Here is a 22,138-nt window from a genome sequence, read left to right on the forward strand (position 1 = left end):
AACCCTGCTTTGGGTGTAGCAGTGACAGAAAGCAGTCCCACTGGAGAAAGCATCAGGGTGAAACTGGGTGAGACCTGCTGGCTGCTGGGTACAGCTGCGCCTCAGTTTCCCCATTGTCATGGTATTTCCTCCTTCATCACACGTCTTGAGATGGAAGGATTCTGTGTGGCACAGGAGCTGTGTAACAGCATGTCTCAGGGACAGCATATCTGCTGCTTCAGTGGTAGTTCTTTGGAATTGCCTCCTGACAGAGCTGGAAGTTTTGATGCCCTTTGACTCCGTATCTTAGGTGTGCTGAGAGCTCCTGGCTTGTTGCCTGCAGCCCCTCTGGAAAGGGAGCAAACATCTGCATCTGTATCAAACTGTAGGGTCTGTCTTCTCCAGGGAAGAAGTGTGGATCTCACAGAGGCAGGTAACACATGAGCTTTGGATATGATGCACAGGAAGCACTGAGCCTCTCTGAACAGCGTCTTCTGACCTTACTTACCAGGCAACCAGAGCTATTCCTCTTGAACCAGTGCTGTTGCTAAGCAATCAATGGGAATATTATTTTTCCTTCTTCCTAGTCTCTCCAGAGCTTATTTTATTGGCAGGATGGCCCTCAGTTTTTTTGTAAACAGGGTAAAGCAAGCAGTCAGGCAGAAGGGTATTTGGTGGGGCAGAAGATGTGGTTCATCCAGTCCCATTGTTCAAACTGGACAGAGATCTGGTTTATCCGAGTGCTTTTTCCCACCTGTTGGAAATGGCTGTTTTCACACCCTTCTACTTACCTTGCCTAGTGCAAGGAGCCAAATGCCCCTGTTAAGAGGTAACAAATAACAACAGCTCCATTTAATCTCTAGGTGTCAGCAGAAAGATTGTGCTCAGTGACTGCCTGCTGTCACCAAGAACTAACAAGGTTTCTTTGCCAGTTCCCATACTGCAGGACAGAGTTGCAGTGCTCAAAGTCCTGCTCCTGAGCAAAGGATGCTCAGGTCACCTCATGCAAATTAAAATGGCCCTTGAACAAGGAAATTGAATGGAAAACAGTATTTTTGAATCATTTTTGGTTATGGGTGAAATGCAGCTGTGGGAGCTGGTTAAAACTTGTTTAAGCTTAGGAAAGACAGTGAAAAATTGAATAAACAAAAGAAAACCAAGGCTAAGGTTGCAGCCTGGGGAGTTATAGCATCCTGTACCACACAGCACAGAGCTGGGGAGCATGGCTAGAGGCTCAGACGTTATAGAAAGGGATTGGATCTCACAGGATTTTGTGGTGGGGTCATGGGATCATCTTTGGTGCACACACCGAGCTGAAACTGTGGGCATCCCTTACTGGCAGCTGTGCCACAAACGCTTCCTGGAGCTGTGCTCAGCCCCAAGCAGCTCCTTCTGCTGTGGCTACCCTGAGGCTGGGAGCTCTCTGAGGCTGCAGGCAGGGCCTCCTCCCCATCACGTCCATTCCCTCCACCTGCAGCTCACTACCTTGATTTAAATGTTGAAGCTGCAAGGCAGGAGCATGTCAGCAGCAGATTCAGCCTGAGGCTCTTGTACCTTATGTCAGATCAGTTCTTGGGAGAGTTGTTGAAAGATAAAGTGTCTTGCAGAAGAGGAGGTACTTCCACCTGGGACCAGCCATGTGAAGCCCAGAGCTGTCTGTGCCACCACAGTGGTGGGGACAGCAGGAGGGCAGTGATGCTTCAGCATGGCTGGGGGACAGCAAGTGCTGTGAGCCAGGACTGCTGCTGAAGGCTGTGATTTAGGAAGCTGTATCTGCTGGAAGTGCCAGCTCTGCCCTCCTTCTCCATGGTGTGTAAAAACCAGTTTGGATCATTTAGATTCCTGGACCAATTTGCAGATCGATCTGGTCTGCTGAGCTTCTTTGGTTGCTCAGTTTCCATTTCCCGCCAGGTTTGCAGGGGTGAGATGTGTGTGGGTTTGATGTTTTAAAATAGCAGCCCACAATCTTGTGGCTTGGAGGCATCTCCTACTCTGCTTTGAACAGAACAAGGCTGACCAGACTTGCAAGCCAGGCTGATCCATGTGGGATGGCAGCAGGCATCCTTCAAAGCTCCCCGCTGCCCTCGGAGCTGCTGCCTCCACCAGCCCACGCTGGGTTGGTGCTGATGAAGCTGCATTGGGTTGGAGGTTAAGTGAGCACAGGCAGGGTCGGGTACCCACCCCTGGTTCTTTAATCCATCTATGAAGCCTGAAAGTGCCAAATCCAGGTGGTGGGTGAGCAGGATCAGAGCTGTGCTATAACCATAATGCTGCAGAAGGAATGGCTTGTGTTTCTATCTTATAAACGTGTGAAAAAGGGTAGGAAAAAAATAACCTCATCTCACCAGGGAGCATCCCTGTGAGCCTTTATGGTCTGCTTCTCTGCAGAAGAATTTTGACTGAAGCAGGTTGTAGTTTCCCCAAGCCAAAACACTTTGCTGTGATTTACTTTTCTGTCTGGCTTCAGAAACAGGGTTTAGATAGAAATGTTGACAGATTTTCTGCTGGGACATCGCTAGAACCCATGTGCATCCCAGCTGCCATCTCCTGGGCTGGTTGTGGACAGGCGATCCTGGAGTGTCCATGTTTCCCCCTCCTCCATGCACAGCGCCTTGCATCCCCACTGCATCACTCAGAAGCCCAAAAAGCTCCTGTTCAAACCCACAGAGAGCTCCTCCAGCTCTTTGAAGGACTCAGACACCCATCTCCCTCTAGGAGGAATACCCAACTGAAATAACTTGAGCTCTCAATAGATTGTCTGGAATATTTGGGACTTGGTTTCTTGTTAGCAACTTCTTGGTTTTTTCTGAATGGGAATGAAGTTCTGCCTAGACAAGCTGGAGTTTCCCTGTCAGTGCCACCAGCGCCTCCTGCTTCCCCGGGCTGCGGGTGCCGAAGCAGCCCCCGTGCTGATTCCCAGCAGGGGCGTGTGTGTATGTGTACATATTCCTCATAAAGCAGCAGCCCTTTGTCGGGGGATTATCTGAGGAGATGCTGGCAGGAGAGGCAGCACACACTGACTCAGGGCTGCGTATCTCAGAGGGTGTTACATGATCTCTGTCAACACCAGGGCAGCTCGCTCCTTAAAGATTTCCTCTGCTTATGCTGTACTGCTGTGTGTAGGAGGGTGGATTTTTTTTCCTTCCTCCCCTAAGACACTTCATAATTCTGTTTCTCCTTTGAAGCTGTGGATGTTTTTCCAAGCCCAAACGCAGCTGCCTCCCAGCTGGGGTTGTTTTCCGTGGCATCTGTGTCCAGAGAGCTTGTCGGGTACAGGCACGTGCTGGGGTGCCAACACACCCAAAAATGTGGTGGGGAAATCAAGGGGATTCACACAACCAGGATGGGGAGGTGGGCAGGATGCTGGCCATGGGTGCTGCCTGTTTGCCAGTGTGCCTGACCCGGCCCCATGAGGACAGGAGAATGTCTGCAGGGCTGGCACTGCCAGGGTAACATCTCTCTTGGACCTCTGCTGCTTGCAGAGCACCATGTAACCCATCCTGTTCTTCTCCCTCCAGGACCTTTTTGGGAAGTCAGATCCCTTCTTGGAGTTTCATAAACCAGGTGACGATGGGAAGTGGATGCTGGTTCATAGAACAGAGGTGAGCAAAACTCCAACCTGAGCTGCTCAGACACCCCCATCCTCCATCCTCACATCAGCTTCTCTTGCCCTTCATGGTGTTATCCACTGCCTGTAGAGCAGGGTGGAGATCCAGGGATTTCAAAACCTTACAGCTCTCTTCCGGGTGTCCAGCTGAGGCTGCTGGACTCCAGCAGATGAAGATTCACTGAGGCCAGCAAAGTCTTGAGATCTTTTCTGTACTGTTCACTGCTGTATCTAGCATGCAGACAGGGAGATGGTCTTGAAGCCCAAGATAATCTCTAGGCTCATCCTGGGCTTAGACTGAGCTGTGGACCACTCTCCCTCCACTTGCTGGAGTATCAGGATGAGCTGTGACCTGGGGAGATGGTGGAGAGAGGTGGTGTGAGGTGGGGAAAGGTTAAAATGAGCTTTTGCCACACCTTCCCCTAAGCTGGGTGTTCAGGCACCTCCAGTTTCAGTGCATGAGCACTTGGCCTCATGTCTCATTGAGCCAGAGCCACAGCCAAGGAGGCAGAGACCCCAGGTCTTGGTGGATCTGATCAGGGCTGGCTGAGCCCTCCTCTCCCTCATTTATACCTGCTGTGATATTTTGATCCGAGCTCCCTCTGGTTACAATCTCGAGCTGCTAAAGCCAGTGATGTTAGAAATACCAGGCACAGCACGGGCAGGGAGAAACAGACTGGCTTCTGCTTTAACAATGGACTAATAAGTACTTTTCAACTGCTTATTTTCTTCTCCTCAAAGCTTGTTTCAAGGCTTTTTTAGTTTGCACGTAGTTCGGGCCAGCTGGCAGAGAGAGGAGGGGAATCACTGGCAGGGGGAACTCACAGCAGCCTCCATGGCAGAGGAAGAGAGCTCCATTCCACCCCATCTCACACCCTTCTTTTTCCATCCCTTTTCTTGCCCCCTCAAGGCCTGGTTAAGGAGCCTATTGTACCATCACATGAAACTGCTGTAACAAAACACAGGGTGAGCTGAGGTGGAAGGAGAAAGTGGTGTTTATTTACAAAGTCTCTCCATATGTTCGGTTTTACCACATCTGTGTGAAGTCCATGAGGTTTTCCTTCACTCACACACCCACATGCACATGAGCACCAGGGTGTGGGTAACACCTTGTGTCCTGTGGTACCAGTACAGGCCATCCTTACAACCCCAGCTCTGCTGTTTATTTTTCGGTGCTTTCCCACACACCTTTCTGTGCATATTTAGTTCATATCAACCTTAGTATTTCTCCTGTATTTCTGTGGGAGCAGGCTGGGACCTTGCTTGGCTTTTTCCTCATGATTCAGTGTGGGTAGCTGGGCTTTGACTCAACAAGACGTGTTTCTCAGATGTGGGGATTTGCAGTGGCCTCCAGTCCTACCTCCTGGAAGAGGCGTGGGATTTGGGAAGGTGACTGTGCACCAGCCATTGCTGGGATCTCCATAAGCATGTCAGGTTTGTGGGGAGCAGATGTCTGTACTGGTGTTTCCTCTGAGTTGCTGCCCAGTTCCTCCACTGTCCTGTCTCACTGGATCAAGGTCTAGCCAAGTTTTGTTTCAAGTAATGGATGCTCCAACAGCCTGCACCTTACCAGCCCCAAATGCATCCAGCTGCCCTGGGAGGAATCCCACGTTAGGTGACCCATCCCTGGAAGTGTTCAAGGCCAGGTTGAAACAGAGCTCGGAGCAACCTGGTCTAGTGGAAGGTGTCCCTGCCCATGGCAGGGGTTTGGAGCTGGATTATCTTTAAGGTTCCTTCTAACCCAAACCATTCTATGATTCTGTGACCATCTTTGTGTTACTAGGCTGGATACAAAGAAATAAAGTTCTCCATTCTTCCAGCTTTCGGTGCAGGAATATAACCAGCTCTCAGTCTGATGCTGGCATTTCTCCTGCCACAACGAACAGGGCAGGTCTGACAGGGCAGGATTAGTGCACTATTGCAGCCTGTTATCTAAGCACAAGTGTGAATGCTCAGCTGGAGATACTGGATCCTTCCCCACCCTCCCTGGTGACCTGGCAGCCTGTGGGCAGCATCCTGGGGTGTGTGGGCTCCCCCTGCTCTTCCACACTCCTGGAGGAGGTGTTTACAAATTCAACTAAACTGTTCCTGCAGGTTTCCCCTGCTCTCAGTAAGAGCCTGGCTGTCAAACAAGATGCCCATTCCAGGTCCCGTGCAGCTGTTTGCCCGCAGCAGCAGCCATGAATCTCTTCCTCGCTGCTCTGTGCTGTGACTGTTCCAGCTGCAAAGATCCAAGGTCCTCCATGCCAGATATCCCCCATGTTTGCCTTGAACAGAGAAGGGTTAATTTGCTGCTTATGCCTAACTTTCTTAATATCCATGTGAATCTCTTTCTCTGTGAGCACCACACCTTTTGTGAAAGAGGATCTTTGCCTGCCCCGCAGGCACCTCCGATGTACGCAGCGTGTGCCTGGAGCCCGCTCGAGTTTGCTTAGGTTTCTACTGAGTGAATGCATTCTCTCAGGAAATGTCAAAAAGCATCAATTAATATTTCTCCAGCTCAGGCAGCAGATGTTACACAGATGAGACAAGAGAGCTTAATGTGCCCAGGGCTGTTTTGGCTTTCCAGAGCTGGTTGCAGCATCTTGCTGCTCCATCTTCGTGGTGGTCAGACCCCACATGGATTCAGGCTGTGTTTGGGTGTTCGGGGGCTGTAAGCAATGAGTAGGGGGCAAGCAGTGGGATGCAGAGGGCATAAATAGTAGCTGCTGGCCTGGGAGTTGTGGGGTGAGTGGCTGTGCCTGTGCTCTGGGCAAGGCTGTACTCTGGGCATGGCTGTGCCATGCTGCCCAGGGTGGCACAGCTGTTCTCTCAGGCAGTTTCGTTTAATTGCTCCCAGAGGTGGATAAATCACCCAATGCAACGAAAACAAACCTGGTTTAACTCACACGTTCTGCAGCCTGAGGAGGGGAAGCTGCTGTGTCTCAGTTACGGAGGCAGGAGAGGGCTGAGACAGGCTTGCCTTGCCTGGCCTGTCCCACTGAGAACCTGGTTCAGGGTCACTTTTGGAGGTGTGTCCCTGCTTTGTCCTGATCTCTACCTGTGGATGTGCCCATTGTAACAGCATCCCTCTGCTCACACCCCCAGGTGATCAAATACACACTGGACCCTGTCTGGAAGCCGTTCACTGTGCCTTTGGTGTCACTGTGTGATGGAGATATGGAGAAGCTGATAAAGGTAAGGGGCAGCCCTCTGGCTTGTATTGTGGGGATCAGCCTCTGGGACTGACTGTTAAACATCTAAACCCCCATGACTGGCTCATTAAAAAAACCCAAAGCAACAAATGTCCAAAACAACAAAAAACACCTTGTTTGGGGTCTCCAGCAGGAGAGGTTGGGGACTTCAGCATGTTTCCTTGCAGGAGATAGTTCCTGTGTCTGAGGCTGGTTTGTGCTCCTTCCACCCCAGGTGGTGTGTTACGACTATGACAGTGATGGGGGACACGACTTCATCGGGGAGTTCCAGACCTCAGTGGCCAGGTTGTGTGAAGCCCAAGATGCCTCTCCAGTAAGTGCTGACATGCTTTTGGGGAAGAATGGGGAAGAGGCTCCTCGGGGTTGGTGACAGACTTTGGTACTTGCACCTTCAACCTGTGCTGAGAAGAAGCCAAGTCCAGATTCCTTTCTCCTTTCCCCCGCACCGTGAGTGACCCTGGCTATGGTTGTAGTTAAAACATCTGAGCTAGAGAGAGCTAAGGCAGACTTTGCTGAAAATCAGGCTCTGCTGGGATGTCTGAAGCAGCACCCATAATTTGGGGTGCCCTGTGGTTTGGGGGGCCAGAAGGGGAGGTGTGACTTGCTGGTGGGGCTGCATCTGCAGCAGGGGCAGCCTGGTTCCCAGGAGTGCAGGTCCTATGCAGCTCCACACCAGTTTTGTGCCAAAGGTGTCCCCATTTTCCCCAGAAGTGCTGGCCAAGGTCCTTGGCAGATGCCTCCTGCCTGAAGGTGTGTTGTGAAGGCCCCTGGATAGCAGGGCTTTGCACTGCTGCCTTCACTAGGATTGCAAACCAGCAGATCTTGGCTGAGGCACAGGGGAGTGTAAAACATCGTGTGTGGTGCATTGAGTTTCCTCTCTGGGCAAACTGAGGCATGAAAGTGCCCTGTCTAGGACTGCACAAGATGGGGGTGCCAGAGGCAGACACTGAGCCCGTTTTTCCTCTGGATTTGCAACCTATAGCCTGGCAATAAAATCTTCTCTTTCAGCACTGGAGGGAGGGTATGCCCAGGACATGCTGCTGGTGGCATCTGCAGCCACATGGCACAGCCCAGCACTGCTCTCACACCAGGGTCTGTCTTATGTGTTACAGCTCGAGCTAGAGTGCATTAACCCCAAAAAGCAAAAGAAGAAAAAGAATTACAAGAACTCTGGGATCATCATTGTCAAGTCCTGCAAAGTGAGTATGTCACTGACGTGTTTCCTTCAGCTCGTGACTGAGCTTGGGTCTTTCAGAGCTCCCCCATCCCTTCTGCCTCTGCCTCCCTTATGTTTCCAAGGACAGGCCCTGCATAGCCTGAATAATGATGACAGTGATGACAGTTGCTGAAGCACTGGTTTTCTGTTTTTTCTTTCAGATAACCAGAGATTTCTCCTTCCTGGACTACATCCTGGGAGGCTGCCAACTGATGTTTACCGTAAGGACTTTTGCTTCTCCTTGCCCAGTGATAGTAACAGCTGTGTAATGGGCAGAACTGGGGAGGGAGGTTCTGTGTAAGATTCGGCACCAGCTTGGGGTGACTTCTCATGACAGTGAGGAGCTGCCCGTTTTGCTGTTAAACCATGTGGGTTTGGGGATTCTGGGGATGCTCAGGTACATCCAGTAGCATGGAGGGCGCTGGCTGGACTTTGGCTGAAGGCCAGATGTTCAAAAAGACCTTCTGACCCTTCACAAAATGTCACCAACTTCTCTCCCTACTTCAGGCTTTAACCACCCATGGTTTTTTATGGAATCTCTCCTTATTCTGAACCCAGATGAGAGGCTTTGGGATGTTAAAGAGATGGTTTTCTGTGTTGTTACTGACATTTCCACCTTCTTTCAAGCTGGACCACAGCTTATCAGGAGTAAATAAGCAAGAACATGACAATCCTGAGTGAAATCACCACAATGCAGAACTGGGGTTCTCAATTTCTGCAAACTTTTCTCATGCAGTATCCAGAGAGCCGCAGGCACTCGCAGTTAGTTCAGTTTGTATTTTGTTGTTTTATCTGAAAACATGATGGGGGAAGAGTAGGAGGAGGAGGAAGAGTTGCCATAGGAACAGCAATGATTGGGAGAGCTTTTTGTGTGCTGTTCTGCCTATGTGTGCTTTGGTCTTGGTGCTGGAGAGTGAATAGAAGAGAAAATCAGTGAATTTATTGGTAGTACAGAGCTCTTGCGTGAATTAGGTTTGAATGTAGAAATCTTCCCCCCATCTAAAGATCTGCTGGTTATTGGAGGGCTCCTCCTCCCAAGGCATCTTTGGTCCAAAGGGTGTGTTTCCGAAGGGTGCACCACTGCAGAAACGCCTGAGCTGGAAGGAGGATGCTGCACACACCCCCTGAAATTTGGAAAGGCCACTGGTGTCCTCCCCACCGAGGGAGGGGGAGGGGAGAGAAGGGCTGAAGTCACAGAGAAGAGAGTTTTGGACCCAGTCACATGCCTAGTGTTGGAAGCAGACCAGCTGTGTCCCTCTCAGACCCATTGCCCGAGTCCTGCTCTTGATGACATTGCTTGCATGAGCAGGGCCCCTGCCTGGCTGACTCCACTGAGCCCCCACCCTGTGTCTCAGTTTCCCTCTTGCTCTCTGGCCATGGTGGCTTGGCCAGAGCTGGGTGCAGGGGCATTACAGAAGTGAACCACAGGTTTGGTGAGGCCGTACAGTTGTTTGATGAAGAAGTTGGGTCTTCGTGGAACCATAGGGTGGTTTGGGTTGGAAGGGACCTTCAGAGATCATCTCATTCCACCCCCCTGCCATGGGCAGGGACAACTTCCATTAGACCAGGTTGCCCAGAGCTTCATCCAACCTGCTCTTGGACACTTCCAGGGATGGGGCAGCCACAGCTTCCCTGGGCAACTTGTGCCTCACCACCCTCATCGTGCAACATTTCTCCCTTACCTCCAATCCAAACCCAGCCTCTTCCAGTTTAAAAACGTGTTCCCTTGTCCTGCCATGTGGCGGCCAATTGACCTGTGGTACAAGAGACAGAGAGAGCTCTTGGTAAGACAGCCTCTGGTGCCAAAGACTTAGTGGTTATGGTGAGGGAAAGGAGCCTCTCCCAGGATGCCGTGTTTGGTTATGGTAATGCACCCCAGTTTGATTGCCTGGTTGGCTCCTGGTGTTAGCCACACCCCTGTACTTGAGCTCGAGCTGTGACATGCTCGGGGTCATTTGCCTCTAGAACCCTTCACAGGTTGTAGCAATAAACTGCTTTCTGTGGAACTCTACGCAAGGACCCTTCTCAACTCCATGCCATCAGCTTAATGTTACTGGAGCCATCCCTGTGTCTGTGTGCTCCTGCCTGTGAGCCACAGAGCCCGCAGGGAGCTCAGTAATCCTGACATGCCTGTTTTACCAGCCAGCCTGCTACAAGGTGGTGGCACGTCCTGGGCTGTGATGTCTTCTTATCCCAGCCAGGCCAAGGTCCCTTCTCAGGCAAACTGCCATTTGCCCTCTCCCATGATGGATATGGAGCAAAATCTCCCTCAGAATCCCTGAGCTCAATTTAGCCAGTGGAGTTATTTTGGGTTTGCCTCTTCCCAACTCTTCCTTCCCAGTCATATCAAATTGGGTGGCTCAGCATCTCGCCTCTTCTGACCAGATTTATCTGGGTCTGAGGCATTTCTACAAATGCCTTTAAATAGAAAGCCTCATTGAGGAGGGAGGAAAAGGAGTGCCTTTCTGACAGAGTCCCCTGAGAGCTCAGCATATATTGGTCTCTGGGGAAGCCTGGTGAAGAGCAGATGTTCCTGCCTACAGGGAAAGATCTGCTCAGGGTTGTTATTCTTTGGTCAAAGACCTTGAGATCCAAATACCCAGATGGCCCTGGCTGCCTTGGTGCCATGGGGCTGCTCAGTTCCTGGGAGATGGGCAGCGAGAGTCCTGAGCTGGAGGTGGTGATGGCTTGCTCCAGGAGTAGGGGCTGCCTGGGGACACCTTATGTGATGCTCATTGATGAAAAGTGGAGCTGTAAGAGTGAATGACTTTGCCTAAGGTAGTATTTAATCAGCTTTTTGCAGGGAAGGTGCAGAAATGGATTTTGTTAAACTTTTTCAAAAACTTGAGGTTTGGGGTTTGAGGGAACTGTGTGTGGGCCTCACAGCAGTGAAGGCTTGGTGGCCAGGTCTCTGGTGGCATTTGCTGACAGAGGATGGGTTTATGCATCTCTCTTGTCCTCCAGGTTGGGATTGACTTCACAGCTTCCAACGGGAACCCCCAAGAACCCTCCTCTTTGCACTACATCAACCCCTTGGGGACAAACGAGTACTTGTCGGCCATCTGGGCTGTCGGCCAGATCATCCAGGACTATGACTCGTAAGCACCGTGCCCTTCTGCCACTACCCCTGTTTTGCAGATGTTTCCCTGGCTTGCCAAGAGGCTTCTGGGATGCATCTGCCTTGATGCAGGGCTAAGTAATACCTTAAGGATGTTATTTACCATAAACATTGGGGTGCAGGAGGAGAGGGTTGAGACAGGCTTTCTCCTCTCCCCCCATTGCTGCTGTGGATTGTTAGCAGAGGTGGAACATCATCTTCTGGGGGCAGGTGCCCTCAGCTTGCTGTTGTTTACTGTTTACTGTGACCCCAGATTGCCTCATTCTTCAGGCATCCTGTGGAGTGGAGAGAAGATCAGAAAAACATCATCTCAGACACTGATAGAGAAAACAAAACAGACGTATTTTGCTCTCACTGTGATGGCTTTTGTGACCAAAATGGATTGTTTATTTTTTAAAATCTCCAGGGTTACATGCCTGCAAGGGACGCCTGTGTTTGGGCAAGAGGATGCTCCTGGTCTCTAAGGGAAACAGAGCAAAGCTGGACTCTTTTTTCCTCTAAAGATCAAATTCAGGGGGGGATATCTATTCTCTCTGTTCAGCTCCCATTTAAAAGCACTGTATGTTTTGGGAGAAGCTGTGCAAGCCTGCCTTGTGTGTGTCAGTACACCCATATGTTTTCCTCCTTCTCTTTAGAGACAAGATGTTTCCTGCTCTGGGATTCGGCGCCCAGCTCCCGCCAGACTGGAAGGTGAAGTGCTGAGTGTTTGAGATGGGTTTGTCCTGATATTGCCTGGGCAGGAGCAGAACTGCCAGGGCTTGGTCAGGGAAAAGCTGCTGGTGAGAGGGGGAATAGGCAAATGTGGAGCCTCAGCCGGTGAGATGTGTCAGTGTGGGTGGGCAGCAAGGCAAGGATGGGGCATAAGCAGCCCATTCCTTCATTCTGCACTGGCATGAAAGCAGCAGCTCCCTGGCATTAATGGGCAGAGCCAGGCATTGATTCATTTTCCTGGCAGAAGGCAAGAACAATTCTGGGGAAGGGAAAAGGCCTCTGGATGAATGTGTCAGACGGCAGCTAAGTCTGGAAGGGGGCTGGGAGCAGGGGAGCCTTGATGTGATGTTGCACAGGCAGAGCCTGCAAGGACTGAAGCAGAGGAGCTTTCCCAAAAACCCACCTTGATCTTTGGTTAGGATTAGACACTGGTCCTGCAAGGGCTGAGCTGTGCATCCTGCTCATCTGGAGGGCGGGCAATGGGGCTGTTCCTGCAGCCTGGCTGGCAGATGGGGAGCATCTTCTCATGGCTGAGACAATGTGCTGGGACACCACCATCATTAATTACTGGCTGGGTCTTTTGGCCGCTCTTTGCTCACGCCCTTCATGTGCATTTTCTTTCTGCTCACTGGTTTTGAGGCGTTCCCAGCTTCAGGCTGGGGTTGAATCTCAGCGAGCCCTTTGTGTTCTGTGGGAGGGGAGCTGTGCTCTAGGCTGAGCACAGCGGGGCACATAAGTCATGAGCAGCTGGGAACTGGGCTGGGAAGCTCATCACTGCCAGCCCTCGTGGCTGGGGGTGTCCTGCCTGCTCCGGCTTTGTGCTTTTCTCTGTTCTCCCAGCAGCCAGAATTCATATGACTCAAGTGGGAGCTCTTGCTGTTTGCCAGCCACAGAAGGAGATCCCTCCATGTGCAGTTTGGGGCTGATTCATCCTCCTTGGCCTGCAAATGTCTCTGGTCTGTCACTTTATCCCTTTTGTTGGGAAAATCTAGGTAGGCAGCTTCCAAGGTCTAAGAGCCAGCTGCTGCCAGGGATTTATTACTTGGGGAGAAGAATGGGAATGGCAAATGCAGTAGGGATGGAAAGAGCACAGCAGCTCGGGATCATCATGGTGAGCATCCCGTTCTGCTGCCCATGTGTGTGAGTCAGTGCCCACAGGAAAGGCATTGCTGGGTTGGAAACAGCCCTTCTGACAAGACTGGAGGTGGATACTGGGTTGAGGATGCTGGCTGAGGGCTCTGCACGTGCCTCCTGCAGCCTCCTGTGGGCCTGGAGATGCTCTGTAAAAGCTACCAGAAAAAAACTCCTTGTTTTTGCCCAGAATGATTTCTAAGCCTAAGTAAACCCCAGCGGGGAGCAGCTTCTCCCTCCCCAGGTGCTTGGCCCATGCCTGCAGGTCGCCCATGACTCATCAGTTGTCTTGTGTTTTCAGTGGGGCCATCCCTGGTGCATCTCCCTGCACCACTCCAGCCTGGGGCTTCATCTCACCCCAGCTCTCTCTGAGCATCACTGGCTCCACTCACTCATTAAAAGATTTTTTGGCTATCAAGGCTTGTTGGGTAATTTCAAAGCCAAAGCAGCAGCTCTTTGTGAAAACCTGTGACAGTGGACAGAGAGCAGGGACCCACAGACCCAAGTAAAGATTGCCAAGAGATACAGAGGTATAAATGGTGCTTTGTGCTCCCGTTGCCATGGCTCCCCCAACGCTTCTCAGGCGCCCATCGGAGCAAGATGTTTTGCACACAAAAGTCGCGTTGGAAATGTCAAAGAACATCTTGGCGTGTAACAGCTCTGTAGAGAGCCTCGAGTGGTTTCCTAGCAGGGAACAGGAGAGGGGAGCAGATGGGTTGTGGTTTCTGGGGGCTGAGCAAAGGCAAGGCAGCAGCAGAGAGGAGGATTCTTTATGTCGGAGCCACACCGGTCACCTGGATTTGGGAGATGGGATCAGCCAAAGGAAGCTGGTGGCTTCACCGATGTGCAACCCCCATCCTTTTGCCTTTTATATATAGGGAAACTGAGTCATGGCAGGGGTGGGATTCCTTGGGGGGATGCCAGAGAACCCTCTGTGAGGTTGGTCGTACCCTTTGGGGTGGTTCAAAAGTTTCTCCCTGTGAGTTTCTGGGGAATGGGATACCTGTAGGTGCTCCATGTACATTTAACTGGACTCCACAGAAACTGTTTTCAAAGTACAAGCTGAATAGAGAATGACATCCTTTCTTTTAAATTTTTTGTTATTTTGAAGCCCTCCTGTTGATTTTTTAGCAGATACATATATAGAGAAAGCGAGATAGATATATATTTATATATATATATGTAAAATTCATAAACTCCAGAGGAGGTTTTGCAACATTTCTGCCATGTAGGGGTTCTGCTCTGTAGACAGTGAGGAACGCAGCTTCAAACCATTTCATTGCTTCTTAAAAGAAAGATAAACCCCTCTTTTGCAGTGCAAAACATGGAAATATTTCTGCCTGCCTTGTCTATAAATACTTGTGGCAGAATTTTGAATATCTTCTTAAAAAAAAAGGAAGCAAGCCCATTACAACCACAAATCAGCTGAATTTGGGTATATTGCCCAAAATCAAGGCTTCTGTGAGAAGGGGTGTTCGCAAAACACAGTTGTGCATTCAGCTTGTCTCTAACCTGGTGGCTGTGAGTGTTCCTGGTTGTGCTCTGCAGGCCCGGAGAGACCTGAGCAGGCTGTGGCCAGTCAGGCAGCCCATCAGCTTTGCAGCACAGGGAAGACTTTTGGTTGACTTTACTTCTGTTTGGTTGCTATTTCCCACCCTACAGCCTCTTGTAAAAACAGTTTCTGCTGCTTCTGACACAATGCCCAGCATAATTGGAAAGTCTGAATCAGACGCGTGGTGCATTTGCAGCCTTGGGAGGACTCCGGCTTCAGACGGCGCTTTGGAGGACACTCGTTTTGCCAGCATTGGGAATATGCGTGTCCCCAAGCAATTCCCTTGCTGAAAAGCTCAGCAAACCTCCACCCTTCTGAGAGAGAGACAATATTCTTGTTTTGTAATGCTGGCATGAAGAGGGTGGGACCTTTTTGTTTCAGAGTCCTTGAGCTGGTGGCCTGAAAGCCCAAATCACCCCTTCAACTTTCAGAGGTGCTGGAAGAGGCAGTTGCACATCCTTGATGCTCCTGAGAATTTGTTTGCTTCTTAGAGTGCCTAAATTGCTGGGAGCAGAGTGAGGAATGCCTAACCCCACACATGTGGTGGCTGTTCCACAAGCAGGCTCTTGACCCACACCAGCACTGGAAAGGTTCATACTGGCAGCCAGGAGCCCTTTCTTGCAGCTGGGCTGCTGCGCTGCCTTTGCTGGCAGAGACAGGTTCAAAGCAACTGCTGTCCAGTGCATCAGGCCAGGGATCAAGGTGTGAGGGCTGTCTGCTCTTGCCAGTGTCCCACAAGACCCTCTCCCTCAGCTTGAAAGGAGGTGGTGGAAAAGCTAAAGGATCTTGGATGTGCTGTGGCATCATCCTCCTGCAGAGAGATGGGGAATGGAGATGCTGCCAGGAGTGGACTCCCTGTGATGAGTTTGGGTTTTCTCCCTTTATAACCTGTAATAGGATGAAGTCATTTCTCCTAGTGACTGGTGAGATGGCACAACTGGCTGAGAGCCTCCCTTCTGCCTGCTTCCCCTCTGGGCTGCCAGTGGGAAGCCACGGAGACAAACCTGCTTTGGTAACTGTAGAAGAATGTATGGTGTGATAATTTCAGGAGACTCCATGATGGGGGCGCTGGGGAACTGGTTCATCCTCAAGTGCTGCTCAGCCCTGACCATGTTTGTGTTTGCTGTTTGGGTAGCAGAGGGCTGGGAGGTGTCACTGATCCAGCAGGATGGACCATAACTCTGTGACTACCTGTTTCTGCTCTAGGGAAGCATCACACCTAAACCTGCCCTGCAGCATCAGCTAAACTCTTAGTGAGCTGCCTGCCCTGCACTGGCCCTGCAACTTAATTTGGGTCTTTTCTTCTCCACAGGTATCCCATGAGTTTGCCATTAACTTCAATCCCAGGAATCCATTCTGTTCAGGTAAGCATCTACCAGGCCTTTAGGACTCCTTAGGTGCCTTCAGTGCTTTCTGTCCTTCCTCTGCATTTCTTCAATGACATCTTCATCCGTGGTGGTGTTCAAGGCCAGGTTGGATGGGGCCCTGAGCAACCTGATCTAGTGGGTGGCATCCCCACCCATGTCAGCATGGTTGGCACTAGATGATCTCAAAGGTCCCTTCCAACATGAACCATTCTATGATCATGGAGGTCTTTCAAGGCGTGTTCAGAGACAGGCATGAGCGGTGAAGCAGAGCACATGCTAAAGGCACACTCAGAGGAAAGCAGAGAAAATTTGGGGGTGTGTAGGAAGGCCCAGGGTAAAATGCAACTGGATTCAGACTGTGTAAAATCCGCCTTCGCTCTGCTGTCTGGTGTGTCCTACCAGCCGTCTGCTCCCCCAGCAAGGCTGAAAGAAACACAGGGCCTGTTTAGCAGATGGGGAATTCAGACTTAATGCTCCATTTGGCAGCTGAGAGCTGCTCACAGTGATGGCTGAAGGACTGCTCAGATCCGAAGTGGTAAGGGCTACTGTGGACCCTCTCTATCTGTTTTTTGGTTATGTTCAGAGACCAGGAGTTGCTTTTCTTTTTGCTCCTCCTCCTTGGCTGATTCTGAGATTTTTTCACAGTCCCAAAGGATGCCTTCATTGACTGTGGGCACTACAAAGGCTTCCCTACCACAGAAGGTCTGAGGACCCACTGCAGAGTGACCAAAGAGCAAAGCTTGAATATTCAGAAATTTGGGGTGGAAGAAACTCGTGGATCTGGATGAGTCAGGCAGGAAGAGGGGGGAATAGATCTGACTTCAGCTCCATGACAGCATGAGCTAATGATTCCTAACTGGGTTGTGACACTCTGTAATGCCTGGTTTCTCTGCTTTCCCTGAAGGTGTGGAGGGCATTGTCCAAGCATACTCTGCCTGCCTGCCCCACATCCGCTTCTACGGACCCACCAACTTCTCCCCCATCATCAACCACGTGGCTCGTTTTGCAGCTCAAGCCACCCAACAGGAAACTGCATCAGTAAGTCCGTAAGATTCCGTAATGTGATGGCAGTCCTGATGGCTTTGGGCAGGGGAACACAAAGCCTGAGCTGGGTTTTGTGTCTTTCCCTTCTCTGTGGGTCCAGTCTTGTCAGTGGTGACCAAGGTGTCCTCTTAGGGGTGTGAAGAGCATGAGAAGTCTGCAAGATAGAGCTCCCTTGGGTCCATGTGACAGCAGGCTGCCCATGGAGGATGGTAGATCTGGCCCCTGGGTTTTGCTGGCCAAAACAGCTCAGCTTGGGCATCATCAGTTGCATGGCAGGAGATGTTGGGGTAAAAGCTTCCCTGATTCCTGCCTGGAACAAAGTGGGATCACACCTGAAACCTCTTCCCCACGAGGACCTTTTCCAGCCTTGCTGTGAGTGCTGTTGCTCTTCCCAGCTCCAGGCATAAGGAAATACGGAATTTGGTTTAATTCAGCACAGATCCAGGTCGCTCCTCATTTTTTCATTTTCTCTGTCACTGTCAGTGGGGGAGGGAGAGCCCACGGGCTCAGCACTGAGCAGAGGCGCTAATCGTATGCAAATTGCACCCCTCTGCTGGCACTAATAGTTTAATCAAGGGAGATTTTAAATAATGGGCACTAATAGTGCCGTCAGAGGCAAGCCTGGCTTGGCTCGGGCATTTTTTTGGCAGCACAAAGCGTTATTGATGAGGGATCTCACTCCCCCGGGGTCTTCTCCTCTTCCATCTCATCTTCAGCTCGTGCATCAAAGCCACCCCTGGTGCTGACAGCTTCAGTGGCTGCCTGGACCTGCCCTCCTCTTCCTCCCGCTCTCGCTTGCTCCCAGCATTTCAAATAAAACCAAAAAAACCTTGTAGTTTTTCCATAGCAACATAGATCACAAACAGAGCCCTCAGCTCTTAAGGGATGGGAGACTAAAACATCCTGGGGCTGGGGGAGGGACAGAGGGATATTACACCATTTGTCTCTTGGGGAAGGATTAATAAGCTTTGGGGAATTAAAACTCACCTTTCCAGCAGGGTCCCTGCATCCAAACTGCCCCTTTTCTTACCTCATGCTGTTTAATGCTGCCAATCCCTTCAAGTCCCGCTCACCCTCCTGAACCTAATTGCTGATATCATTAACAAATGGATCAGGAATCATCCCAGGAGCCCATGTGGATGCAGAGGTCGGCCATTTTAACAACAAAAGGATGAGAAAGGAGGCAGGTGCTGCTGGATTGGTATGCCATGGACCCCCCAGCCTGGTCCCTGTGCACCAGCAGCTCTGATTGCGGCTTGGCGTAGGTTCCACCCTGACTGGGTGCTGCAGCTGGAGCCCAGAGGTGCCACCAGCACCCCTTTCCTGCTGTCATTTACTGACACTGCCAAAACTGTCGCTGCTCCTTGGGGAATCTCCCAGTGATGCTTTCCAGCAGTGCCCGCTGCTCCCTTGCTAATAGTGATGCTCATCGCCCCTACACAGCCCCTGGGCTTTGAAGCTGATCCCCAGCATCAGCTCTTCCTCCTTTTGACCTCTGAAATATGTTGTGATAAACATTTGACAAGCTCTGCCTCCCCACCCCTTTTCCTGCATACTTGCCAGCATTTTTCTCTGATCATGTTACGGATTTCACAGAAAAAAGGGAACAAAGGGAAATAGCCCTTTCCATGTTTCCAGTAGAGAGGCCAGGCAGGGAAGGGGAGAATCAGCTTAAAGTCATTCTCAGCTGCTCCCCTCAAGGTTTTATACTCTTCCTCCCTATACGCGTTCCCAGACAGGGTGAGGTCTGAGTCCTGCTTCCAGTTATGACCAGTGCAGGTCCTCTCCTGAAGTTTACTCTTGTCCTCTAGACTCACATGTTGCAGATCTGCTCTGCAAACTTATGTTTCACCATGATTTGCTCTCAAAAGTTCATATTTAGATAAAAACTAAACCCTGGGCAGTGCTGTGTAGGCAGGGTTAATGTATCAAAAGGGGCTGGAGTGGGGAAGGGTCTGGCTTGGGAAAACCTCCTCACCTCTGTCCTCAGGTTGTGTTTAAGCTCTGCGCAGCCTTGGAGTTTAGCACTGGAGACCATCAAGAAAAGATGAAGCTTAGGGAAGGTTTCAGGAGATGTGGGCTGGAGGAAGACCAGAAAAACAGGCTTGGGGCAGCACTCCCTCCTTTGCTTTTCCAGGACGCTGCACTAGCGGTTTTCAGAGGAAATGGAAAGAATGAGGAGCGGAACAAAAGGCTTTAATGCTCTTAAGTGCTTGTTTTCGTCATTTCTCCAGCACACACAAGCTCTGTAATGTGCCAAAATTGAGCCATTACCTTCCCTGGAGATGGAGGAGATGGGATTTTGGGGGGTCCACATCCTTCAGATGTGCTGAGCTGAGTCCAGCAGGACCATCTGCCCATCTGTTTGTTTGTTCATCCTTCCACAGCTCTGCAGGACTGCTCCTGGTGCCCTCCTTTTCCCAAGGGAAGGAGAGCAGCCTCTGATGCTGCTGCTCTGTCATCCCCCAGCTTGCTGGTACCCTCTGCATCCCCTCTCAGTGCCTCTCATACCCATGGCTTTTTACAGGAGATGGACAAGCCCTGAGCATGGGATGGCCCCACAGCCTGGTAGTGCAATAGGGGAGATGCTTCCCATCAGTGCAGGGAGATGTTGATGGGGAGCACCCCAAAACACACCCCACTGTGTGCAGGCAGGGGGAGATTTAATCTCCCAGCTGGGCTCATGTCCCAGCTCTGAACTCCTCCTGGCCCTGACATAAAAGTCCTGTACAGTTTAGAGGTTGGGTTTTTTGCATCATTAAGTACAATAAATCAGTAATTCAGAAAAATATTTAGGAGTGGGACCTGGTTTGTTATTTCTTCAAGATCTTTCAAAAGCCAGGGGGAATAGGAACCCTGAATTTCTGGGTTCTGCTAAAGGGAGTGATGCCAGCTGTCCTGGGAAATGGTGAACCTCACTCCCAAATCCCCAGGGGACCTGCCATCCCTCGACATGTGAAGCACCCTGTCCACTCACAGCCCTCACTGTGAGCCCTGGCTGCAGTGTGAGGGTGCTGGCATCCCAGTGGGTCTGACCCTGTGCCCTCCCCTCCACAGCAATACTTCATCCTCCTCATCATCACAGACGGGGTGATCAGCGACATGGACGAGACGAGGCACGCCGTGGTGCAGGCGTCCAAGCTGCCCATGTCCATCATCATCGTGGGCGTGGGCAATGCTGACTTTGCTGCCATGGAGTTCCTGGATGGGGACAGTCGGGTGCTGCGCTCCTACACCGGCGAGGAGGCCGTGCGCGACATCGTCCAGTTCGTGCCCTTCCGGAATTTCCGCAACGTGAGTGAGGGCAGCGGGGAGGTGATCACAGGGAGCAATGGGGTGTCAGGCCTGGAAATGACCCTGGAAGCAAACAACCATGGTAGAGGTAGATAGAAGCAAGAGGTACCTGCCTGTCTTACTCTGTCTTACCATCCCTCAGGGATGCTCCAGCATGGATCACATAAATCAGCGCTGCAGGCAGGGACAGAGAGGCTCTGCATCTCTAGTGGGACCTGAGCTCCCCCCTGTTTCTCCATCCCCTGTCATTGTCAGATGGGTGTGAGCAAACACCAGTGACTCAGAGCAGGGTCTGGGTTCCTGCAGCAGGGTGGGGCAGCACTGGGCTCACGTCCCTTGCCACAGTCCTGTGCTGGTTTTGGTGTCTCCCACACAGGTTTCATCCAGCACCCGTGATGTGCCACACACCAAGGGCTTCATGCTTAGTTGTCCTGAGCGTGAGCCCTATGCCACTGATCCCCTGTAGGAAGGGGCAATGGTGGCACTGGCCCTGCATATCCCCTCTGTGGAATGGTCCATTGCAATCATCCAGGAGACAGCTCTGGGCAGAGGCTGTTGCTGGCACAGGATTGATTGCCAAGGATGCAGCTTGTGCTTATCTTCCCCTTTTTCTGAAACTTACTGGTGTCTTTCTGTGCCACCTCCTGGTACTCATACCTGTTTTTTCTGACCTACCCAGCATGTTTTATTCCTCTGTACCAGTGAATTATGTCCTGGAGGGAAGGGTAGTATAGAATATAATAATCCCAGGTGTATAAAATGCTGACTATCAGTAGACTCTAGGGGGTATTAAATGAAATGCGAAGATCTGGAGTTGGGGATAGCCCAGACACGTTTGCTTGGTTGGTCCCCTGTGGCTGTCCTAACACTGGTGTTGGTCCCCTTTGGCTCACAGGTCCCCAAGGAGACCCTGGCCAAAGCTGTGCTGGCAGAGCTGCCCCAGCAAGTTGTGCAGTACTTCAAGCACCAAAACCTGCCACCCATCAACTCGGAGCCCGCGTAGAGCTGTGCCAGGCTGCACCCTCTGCATGTTGCCGAAGCCTGTTGGTCCTGCCGAAAGCACGTTCCACATGCTTTTAAGAGAAGAATACCCTCCCTGAAACACTTTGTACTTCTTAATTTAATTGCTAAGTTCTTAAGACTCATTCCAGCGAAGGGTCTGGATTAATTTTGTACAGTCTTGGCCCGAGGTAACACTAAGCAGCCAGGCCATGCCTTGGTCCTGCTCTGTTGAGTCACTTTTCAGTATTGAATGTACTTTGTATAATTTCAGTGGTACAGGATATAATTTTTATGATCAAAACTTGCTTTTTCCAAGCAATGAAATGCTTAATATATTATTATCATGCAATGAACTGGTCGTTGTATAGTTCATGTATTTGCGTTGTACCTGTACATGTCAGGTTCCGTGTTCATTTTTATACTGTGTACATGTTATATTTGTTATACTCAGGTTAATAAAGAAACTTGGACATTTAAAACAAGAGTCTCCTAGATGGGAAGGTCTGGGAGCAGCTAACACTGTCAGCAGTGCTGGGTGTTTCGAGTTACCCTGACAGGGCCTGTCCTGGTCCCTCAGATGCTCTGCTGGCTGTGCCCCAGGATCAGCCGCACGCTGTCAACGACAGCATCCCAGAGGCAGACTTAGTGAAGGTGGATATCCTGGGGAAGGCAGCATGCCCTTAATGCCTCCCTGAGCTGGGTCTGTGTGCTTGGGAAAACCCCAGTGACCCCACAACAAACCATCAAAGGGAGTTTCACGGTTCACTGCTGCTTCAACTCTAGAAAATTTTCCAAGTCTGAGTAACAAAAGCTCCCTGCTGCCTGGGAGAAGATGGGCTAGGTAATGAAATCCTGCACTCTAGCAGCTCCTCGAGCTGCTTGTCAGCAATGTGCTAATTGCTGCTTTCTGCTGTTCCTAACTA

At 50.9% G+C, this 22,138-nt stretch overlaps 1 protein-coding gene across 1 annotated transcript in view; it reads left to right on the forward strand.

Moving 5' to 3' along the window:
* Window positions 1–21,697, forward strand: part of CPNE2 (copine 2) — a 39,560-nt gene extending 17,863 nt beyond the window's left edge. Inside the window, exons 6-16 of the mRNA XM_008638722.2 lie at window positions 3,498–3,581; window positions 6,674–6,763; window positions 6,995–7,093; window positions 7,893–7,979; window positions 8,158–8,217; window positions 10,961–11,094; window positions 11,750–11,804; window positions 15,821–15,872; window positions 16,780–16,913; window positions 19,977–20,213; window positions 21,109–21,697. Of these exons, the coding sequence (XP_008636944.1) occupies window positions 3,498–3,581; window positions 6,674–6,763; window positions 6,995–7,093; window positions 7,893–7,979; window positions 8,158–8,217; window positions 10,961–11,094; window positions 11,750–11,804; window positions 15,821–15,872; window positions 16,780–16,913; window positions 19,977–20,213; window positions 21,109–21,216 (1,140 nt within the window). The 3' untranslated portion in view covers window positions 21,217–21,697. The remainder of the gene's footprint in view (window positions 1–3,497; window positions 3,582–6,673; window positions 6,764–6,994; window positions 7,094–7,892; window positions 7,980–8,157; window positions 8,218–10,960; window positions 11,095–11,749; window positions 11,805–15,820; window positions 15,873–16,779; window positions 16,914–19,976; window positions 20,214–21,108) is intronic.
* Window positions 21,698–22,138: the final 441 nt, after the last annotated feature.

This window comes from Corvus brachyrhynchos, unplaced genomic scaffold (assembly GCF_000691975.1).
Source record: "Corvus brachyrhynchos isolate BGI_N302 unplaced genomic scaffold, ASM69197v1 scaffold26, whole genome shotgun sequence".
In the NCBI taxonomy this organism is placed as follows: Eukaryota; Metazoa; Chordata; class Aves; order Passeriformes; family Corvidae; genus Corvus; species Corvus brachyrhynchos.